At 42.2% G+C, this 9,141-nt stretch overlaps 1 protein-coding gene across 2 annotated transcripts; it reads left to right on the top strand.

Moving 5' to 3' along the window:
- Window positions 1-1,272: 1,272 nt before the first annotated feature.
- On the top strand, window positions 1,273-3,109 carry C3H1orf68 (chromosome 3 C1orf68 homolog). 2 transcript variants are annotated; one of them, XM_021157125.1, is made up of 2 exons: window positions 1,273-1,302; window positions 2,074-3,109. In XM_021157125.1, exon 2 carries the CDS (start codon window positions 2,095-2,097, stop codon window positions 2,935-2,937), a length of 843 nt encoding a protein of 280 aa, XP_021012784.1. In that variant the 5' UTR covers window positions 1,273-1,302; window positions 2,074-2,094; the 3' UTR covers window positions 2,938-3,109. The 2 variants fall into 2 exon arrangements, with proteins under 2 accessions (XP_021012784.1, XP_021012785.1); XM_021157126.1 differs by lacking the exon at window positions 1,273-1,302 and having other exon boundaries at window positions 2,095-2,191; window positions 2,231-3,102.
- Window positions 3,110-9,141: the final 6,032 nt, after the last annotated feature.

Raw genomic sequence — 9,141 nt, 5'->3', positions numbered from 1 at the left:
ACTGAGGATCTATTAGGAGCCAATTTAGAAATACCTTTCACTTGGGAGGTTGCAGTGACTTGTGAAGCCTTGACTGGTTGATTTGAGGAAGAAGCATTTGAAACCAATTCCAGATACAAGCTTTATAGCCTCCCTTAGATGATCCCATACACTTCCCTCAAGGCACAGTGGGAAAGGCATGGGCTATGGAGCTAGACAGGTCTAGGTTCTTATAGTACTCTGTTAGCCACTGATAACAATGACTCGGGGAAGTAGTTGGACCCCTGTGTATTTCCTTCCTCTATAGCCTCATCACAGAATTATGACGAAAACTAAACAGAGACACAGGCTACAGCAGTATTCAGTAGTGACCAAGAGATATTATTCTTGTCTTCTTTCCACATTTACTGTATTTAGGAAATGAAATGTGGCTGGTATTCAAAGACAATTCAATCATGAAACACTGGTAGCAATACTTACTCATTTTGGATGCTTTGTAACCCTCATTATTCTTCAGGCCTGGCTTCTGTTGCATGCATCTGCCTTATACATTTTTGGCCCCCAAAAACATTCAACTAGATTATAGATTTTTATCATTATCTTCACTCACAAACATTTGTCTGGAATTCCCCCAATCCTAGGTTCCGGGAATCTATTTCTGGAAATGAGACTCAGGAAGATGAGTTGAAGGAAGGCCCTGGGGATAGGAGAAGCTGAGATGAGCCAATGAAGACCTAATTCCTGGGGTCTGAGATCTTACAGAATCTATTCAGTTCCCACATTACCTAGGAAAACCCTATGGTTCATGGATAAACAAGTTCGAGGTGACCTCCCCACTATACTGAGCCAGAGGCCACCATGTCAAAGTCTTTCTCCAAAAACCCTAATCAGTAGAAACCACAAGAAATCCCCAGCAGGAATGAGTATGTCGGTTTGAAGGACACAGAGCAGCTATAAACATAGTGTGTGAAGTAGTGAGAGTCTCAACTAAACGCCCCTACATCAGGATCAGATTGCACCAGATGACGCATGGCTTCTAGGATGAGGAGGCTTGTTTCATGAAGAAGAAACGTATTTAGGAAAATTTACCTCATATTTAGGAAAATTCAGTGTCAAGTAGAGACATGCTCTGCCTCTGAGTGAACAGTCAGGCATACTGGGGAGGAATCTCACCAATGCAATATCAGCTCTTGTCCTCGTGATCCCAGGTGCTTCATTTAAATGGCATCAAATTGCTTCATTGCCACCCTATAAAAAGTCTCGCCAAATGCCAGCTCTTCAGAGTCCTAGCTTCTCCCAGTGTTGCTCCTGCCAGGAAAGAAGGTAAGTCTTGTTGTTTGGCAAGAAGTAGACTTGAGGTAGAGTTGGGGTGGAGTATTATGGGATAAATAACGAGCCAGGGGACCATCTGTGAAGAAGGAGAATGCCTTTGATAGTGGGAAATTGAAACTCGTGCTGGATAGGGGAGGGGGCAGTACTACCTGTGCAGGGACTTCAAGAGAACCATGTTTCTATGGGAACATTTGTTTCATTCTTTTCTTGGTTCTACTTACTAACAAAGTGAACTAATATTCAAGTGTCCAAATAACAGGTAAATGGTAGAAACTTACTAAGGCTTGAGCCTGAGCTTTGCTTTGTCAGGTTCAGTTAAAGACTCGGGTTACCTCAGGCACGTTCGTCTGCCCTCCCCGAGGACTTTCTGAGTTGGAAGGAATAAGAAGTACTGCCACCCCTAAGGGATGGATTGATGGAGGCTCAACTAGTTGAAGAGTAATACAAGGCTGATCGCCAATGCAGATACTGAAGTAAAAAGAGGAGACCTGGAGAGTTTGGTAGAAATGTAAGCTCCTGTTTCAAGCCCTACTGTAGAAACAGTAGCAGGGTTGAGTGAGGACACAGCCAGTTGAAGGTGTAAGAAGTGAACCTAGAATCCTTAACTCTACACCTACCTTACTGCCAGACGGACAGCCTCTGGATGGTAACGACCTTCTCAAAAAGGAGACCTTTTTCAGATCACCCTCCCAAGTGGATGCACTGCAGAATTTTGTGGAAACCTTTCTCATCTTACAGTTTTGATGAATCTTTTCTTTTCAGATTTTTTAAAACCACAGCAAGATGTGTGAGCAACAGAAGCAGTCACAGTTCCTTCCATCTTGTGTGAAGGGTTCCGGACTGGGAGTGGGGCAAGGTAGTGATGGTGCCTTTGGGAAAGGCCAGGTTTCCGGCCAGATCCAAGCTGTTGGTGCTCCAGGGCCTGTTCCCTGCCAGCCTCAAACCGTTGTGAGATACTCAGCTCCAGTTCCTGCTCAAACTTACGTGAGATACCAAGTTCCGTGTCAGACCAAAACCTACGTGAAATGCCCAACTCCCTGCCAGACATACGTGAAATGTCCAGCCCCATGCCAGACTACTTATGTGAAGTGCCCAGCCCCATGCCAGACGACCTGTGTGAAATGCCCAGCACCATGCCAGAAGACCTATGTGAAATGTCCCGCCCCATGCCAGACAACTAATGTGAAGTGCCCAGCTCCGTGTCAGACGACCTCTGTCAAATGTCCAGCTCCTTGCCAGGCTCAGACATACTATGTCCAGTATCAGGTTCCTTACCAGACCTACTATACTCAGGCTTCTTCAAGTGGCTCGGGACCTCAGGGCTGTGTTCCTGACCCATGCTCTGTCCCTTGTTCCACTAGCTACTGCTGTTTGGCTCCCCGGAGCTTTGGGGTGAGTCCTCTGAGACGCTGGGTCCAGCGGCCCCAAGGATGGAACACAGGATCTTCTAGCTGCTGTGAGGATTCTGGGTGCTGCAGTTCCGGAGGCTGCGGGGGCTGCGGGGGCTGCGGGGGTTGCGGCGGCTGCAACAGCTGCTGTGGCTCTGGGTGTTGCTGTTTGGGAATTATTCCCATGAGATCCAGAGGTCCTGCATGCTGTGATCATGAGGATGATTGCTGCTGTTAAACACAAAAGAACTGTTATGCTTCCAAAATGTCCCTCCTGCTATGTCTTCTGGTCTTACCCAAACCCAACAACTGCTTCCCTAGTTCTTAACTTTGCTTTTTATCAAGGCATCCTGCCAGAGTTAGCGCAACTCCCCAAACTGTGGCAAGAATAAAGCTCTGAATGCAAGGCACGGTGGCTCCTGTTAATTTATTTGCTCTACGTTTATGCTTCTCATTATACACCCTGGAGTGCCTTTTCTTGCTCTTGGTTTTCAGCTATTAGATTAAAGATCTAAATGGACAGCACAAGTAAGTGAAGCTGATGAACTCCCAGCCTTCACACATGGTCTAGAATGCTATGAACAGCTTAGTTTGAGTAAGGCTGTAGACTTTGGGTTTGAGGACTCCTTCCTTTTTTTCCTCTGATTAATCTGTGTGAATTTTGCCACAGACCTTCAAGAAGACATGGCCTTTGATGTCATTGCTATGTAACCCTTGAGTTTCTCTTCTGGATGCTGGAGGACTTTTGAACTCAAATCTCAGGAGCATAGTAGGGTGGTACTACTACATTGAATGTGGTTTGATACTGGTGGGCTTTGTGCATTACATGTTTCTCATTTATTAGACTTTTCCTCTTGAGAGCATAGGGTACAGGCCTTCTGCTGTAGGCAAGGACTACCCGGAAGTGGGTAGACAGTGTTCAGGTCAGCCATGACAGTAAGAAAGGTGTCTCCAAGAATAAGGAGAACCTTCTGTAACAAGCATCTTAGCTCCGAGTCCAGCTTGCCTTTGTGACTAGCACTCAGTTATAGAATGTTTTGCATGATCTTTTAGGTCTGAAGACTCTAATTTATGTATGCATGAAAAATACATGGGTGGTAATGGTTCCTGGAGAGGTAGCTTTGCTGGCAAAATGCTTTTTATGGAAAATGAGTCCAATCCAGAGAATCCACATATAAGTGTTTTGGCGTGTTGACACGGATGCTGCATACTGGTAATCCCAGTTAATGTAGAGGTTAGCTAACTTAATCTACTCAGTGAGTCTCAGGCCAGCAAGTGATAGACACTTTCTCAAATAAAACAGACAAACAAACACCAATAAACAGACAAACAATAACAACAACCAAGGTTGACAGCACCCTGAGGAACATCTGAAGTTAACGTCTGACTTCCCAAGCTATGCACAAGCAATATTGTTCACCTGTGCACACACAGAGGCACACATACAAAACACACCAAGGGTAGTTTTTGTTTAAAAGAACTACATAGCCCTAGTACATAGGAAAGAATATATTTGGTGAATACATAAATGAATGAGAGAGAAAGAGCAGAAGGAGGAGAAATAGTGTAATATAACTATAAAGTTATTTATTTATCTTTAATGCTCTGTTGTTTCTGAATGTTTAAAGACCCAATGCTCCTTAAATCATATGCCCTCTCTCTATACAACCCCACTAAGCTTGCATCCCAGTCAGAGCCAGGAATAGCCTTGCCCAGGATCCTGTGTTCTTCCTACACCATCATGTGGTACTTTCAGCATATGAAGAGAGCACTGCTTACTCTGAAGTTAACATGAGGATAAGATGCTTTCCTACAGCAATTGTTCAACAGTTATGTAACTAGCATAAGCAATTATTCTAGTTTTTCCTTTTTTTCTTAAAATTTTTAAATTTACATGTATGCATGTGTGCCTGAGTGAGTTTGTGTATACCATGTGCGCCATAGAAGCCAGATGACTGAATTGGATTCCTGGAACAGGAGTTGCAGGCAGCTGAGAGCATCCATGTGGTGCAAGAAAAGGACCCAAGGAGCTGAAGGGGTTTGTAGCCCCATAGAAGGAACAACAATACGAACCAACCAGTATCCTCAGAACTCCCAGGGACTAAACCACCAACCAAAGAGTACACATGGAGGGGCTCATGGCTCCAGCTACATGTGTAGTAGAGGATGGCCTTGTCGATCATCAATGGGAGGAGAGGCCCTTGTTCCTGTGAAGGCTGGATACTCCAGTGTAGGGGAATGCCAGGACAGGGAAGCAGGAGTGTGTGGGTTGGTGAGCAGGGGGAGTGGGGAGGGGAGGGGGGATTTTGGAGGGGAAACCAGGAAAGGGGATCATATTTAAAATGTAAATAAAGAAAATATGTAATAAAAGAAAAGAAACTGAACACAATTCCTCTGTATGAGCAGTAAGCACTCTTAACTGCTGTGTCATCTCTCAAGCCCTTCTTTTTCCTTTCTTATACTAGATAAAAACATTTTTTCTTATACTTGCTGTCCTTAAAAAACTCTGGAACAGGAATTGCAGAGGTTTGTGTGCTGCTATTATGTGGTTGCTGGGTACCAATCCTGGGTCGTCTACAAGAACAGCAAATGCTTTTAACCACTGAACTCTCACTCTGGCATCCTCTTCTCAGGTGTCTAGACTTTACCCCCATTTACATCACCATCTATCAATCTGTCCACTTGTCTATCTATCCATCTATATACTACAAGTTAGGATTCATATATTGCTTTTTCTGAATTTGGTTTACCTCACTTAATATTATACTTTCCAGGTCCATTCATTTTCCCTCTACATTTCATAGATGTACTGTCTGAATGCAGTAAATGATAAATGTTACATTGGATAGTGCATATAATTATATCCTGTTATTATTGTGTTCTAATATTCCATTGTGTATCTAAGTTATCTAACTAGGTCCTTCCTACTGGCCCGTTGTCAAAACAAGTTTTCCATATGTAACTCTGTCAGGCTCAAACCTTGTAGGTAGTGCAGGATGACCTGGAACTTAAGGTGATCGGTGTTCCTCTAGCTCCTGCTTCTTGAGTACTGATATCACAAGTGTGAGGCCGAATATTTAGGTTCCTATATCTCACTGTAAGATCCCTTTCGGTCTCTCCCTTACTCTTCATTAAAGCCTCTAAGATGTTCTCACGTTTTACATTGAAATGTAAGATACTTTTAAAAGTGTGTGGATTACCTGTGTTATTATCATTCCAAGAAATTTATTTTCAGTTTGGAAGTGAATTTTCTGACCCCCACGAATACACAAGATGGAATAAAACCTAAATACTTTCTACAGTCCACATCTGTAGGAAAGCCTTGCTATGTGTTAGATGGACATATAGAAAAGAGAACACAGAGTGTTTAGCCTTTAAAGGGACCTGAAATGAGTACTAAGGAGATCTAACCAGTGAATACAACACTGAATTTCAGGGGTCTCTGTTTAATACAGACTTCAGGAGACCAAATAGCCAGAAGTCAGCTTGTCTGCTCCCAGATACATGGCTATTCTGGAAAGACTATAGACAAGTCACATGCCAGATTTTCAAGGATTCCTTAATATATAGATATTTGAAATCTATTTTGTTCCAGGTATCTTCTTTATGATTTTGGATCTTATAAGGAGAGAGAGAGAGAGAGAAGGGAAATGCACCAATCAACATTTTAATAAAGAAATAAATGAATGTGAATGAATGTGAATGATGATAACTCAACTAGGATGATAAGTATGAAGGAGAGAGTTCCAAGTATTGTGTAATTCTGCATTGTCAGGAGAATGGAACAAGATGTCTCAGAGAAAGTACAGTTTTTCCAGGTGGGACAGGACTCAGCAACTCCCTGCAGGGGTGAGGGTATATATTTCTGTGCTAGGTTCTCAATACATTCAACAGTCTGACAGACAGAAGAGAGGAACATATTGGCATCAGGAGAGCCTGGTAGCACTGCTAAAAGCAGCTCAAGTCACCATAGGGATCTAAGCAGTTGCTCTGAGGATGTGAGGAGCCAGGTGGCAACATATGATGTTTTAATGTTATTTCTCTATAATGAAAGAAATTTGCATTTAAGTCACATAGTAACATTAGTTTACCTTATTCTTTCCTAGGCCTGCATGTAACTCCATCTTGTGCCTAGTTTGCATAACTAGGATGGACAATATTGGACAATATTAAGAGAGAATATTAGGTGATATTATGTTCTGGTATGTGAGGACCTTTGAAGGACATGATGGCGACTCTCTTGTTTCTAAAAGGATAAGTTAGAAATGTGGCCTTTTTGTTGGAGTCCCGAGATCTCTCAAACACTGGACCATCAAACAGACAGCATATGCCAGCTGATATGAGGTCCCCAACACACATACAGTAGAGGACTTATGGGTCTGAGTTCATTCAGAGATGTCACCTAAACCTCAAGAGACTGGAGGCCCCAGGGAGTTTAGAGGTCAGGTGGGGTGGGGTGTGTGGGCATCCACATGGGGACAGGGGGGTGGGGAGGAGGTGTGGGATGTGGAGCAGTCGGGAAGTGGATAGGGGTGCGAGGGGAATGGAATCTGGAGTGTAAAAAATAAATTAAAAATAAATAAAAAAGAAGTGTGGTCTTTTATATATTTGCTTTTGGGGAATTTTTAGGCTAATCTAAATGGAATTCTGCATTTTATAACCTAAACATCTGACATAATTTCTTATGTGAAACTGATTTTTCTAATTCCTAGTCCCTTTACAGTAGATGCTGAAATCTTTTTTTCCCAATTTTTATTAGGTATTTACTTCATTTACATTTCAAATGCTATCCCGAAAATCCCCTATACCTCCCCCACCCCTGTTCCCCTAACCACCCACTCCCACTTCTTGGCCCTGGTGTTTCCCCTGTACTGGGTATGCTGAAATCTTAACAATGAGTCGCTTTGAGGGATTCACAAACTCAAAGCACAGAATCCAATCTCTGTGAGGTGAGAAGCATCTTCTCCTTGGGCAAGCCACACTGCTGCTGTGTGGAATCTAGCACGAGTCACTTCACTGCAGATTTATGGTATAACAAGGTACACTGATTATATCCCCAACTCCCTTACTTGGGAAGGATAGATTTTTTATTTTTATTTTTCCTCCCAGGATAGTGGTTCTGTGAAAATTCTTAACAAGTAAATCTAATGCAGATAGATTCGTATTTCCCCAAACCAATAAAAATAATTTTATGTGTACATATATATATACACATATATATATGCAAACACATATATACAAATATATGTATATATACACATATATACATATATATGTATATACACACACATATATATATATATATACATATGTGTATATATATATATTTAATTCTTACACATATACAAATCTATGGTCAATAATTTAAATAATGTGTGAGAAAAATATCTCAAATCTGTTTATTCTTAACACATAGGGGTAAGCGTAAACAATAATGCTCATCAACAAATAGTTGAGGGTGTTCTTCTATATGCCAGTCACTGTGTTGACCATTATGTGTGTGGCATTTTCTTACCTGAGTACTGAGACTTGAACTGAACTGATTAGCAGTCTGAAGGTAGTAATAGATAGCTCTACAGTGAGATAAAAGATAATGGACTTGAGTGAGGCCCTGTGACTCCATGCAGATAACGCGATCTCTGATCCAGGGGGACTGTGCAATAAAATCGCCTATAGTAGCACATAGAATAACTTTGACACAGTAGTTAACAGCTTTCCTTCCATGATTGCAACCAATAAATATGTGTGGCAGCTAGTAAAAGGAGGGCAGTCAGATAAAAGGCATGGACACATTAACATAATTTGAAATCCTTTGTTAGTAAAATGTCACGAGAAAAGGATTTCGTTGTAGATAAAGTTATGAAGATTCACCATTTAGCACTGCAATAATCACTTTCCAGCTTCTTTAACTTCTATTTTCCAATGTTTCTTCAAATTACCTTTGATATACGGAATAAATCACTTCCTTGAACCTGTTTCATTTTTTGTAAAATGAGTGATTTCAGAAGAGATAGTCACTCAGGGGTCTCAAGTTTCTCAAGGGTTAGGTGCATCTTCTCTCATTAAGGCCAGACCAGGCAGTCCTCTGCTGTGTTTGTGTTGGGGGCCTCAGAGCAGCTAGTATATGTTGCCTGGTTGGTGGTTCAGTGCCTGAGAGATCTCAAGTTGGTTGAGACTGCTGGTCTTCCTATGGTGTTGCCCTCCTCCTTAGCTTCTTCCATCCTTTCCCTAATTCAATTCCAGGGGTTCCCAGCTTCTGTCCACTGGTTAGGTATAAGTATCTGTTTCTGTCTCAGTCAGCTGTTTGTTGGGCCTCTCAGAGGGCTAAGCTAAGCTCCTTAATAGTATCAGATCTTGGAGCCTCTCCTTGAGATGGGCCCTAATTTGGACCAGTCACTGGACCTCCTTTCGGCCAGTCTCTTCTCCATTTTTGTCTTTGCAG

Source organism: Mus caroli, chromosome 3, assembly GCF_900094665.2.
Source record: "Mus caroli chromosome 3, CAROLI_EIJ_v1.1, whole genome shotgun sequence".
NCBI lineage: Eukaryota > Metazoa > Chordata > Mammalia > Rodentia > Muridae > Mus > Mus caroli.
Note: the sequence above shows the minus strand (reverse complement) of the source record. Positions and strands in the feature narration are given on the sequence as shown.

Bases quoted from the DNA above. Each gene is read 5' to 3' on its own strand.
- C3H1orf68 (XM_021157125.1), top strand. From the start codon at position 2,095: ATGTGTGAGCAACAGAAGCAGTCACAGTTCCTTCCATCTTGTGTGAAG.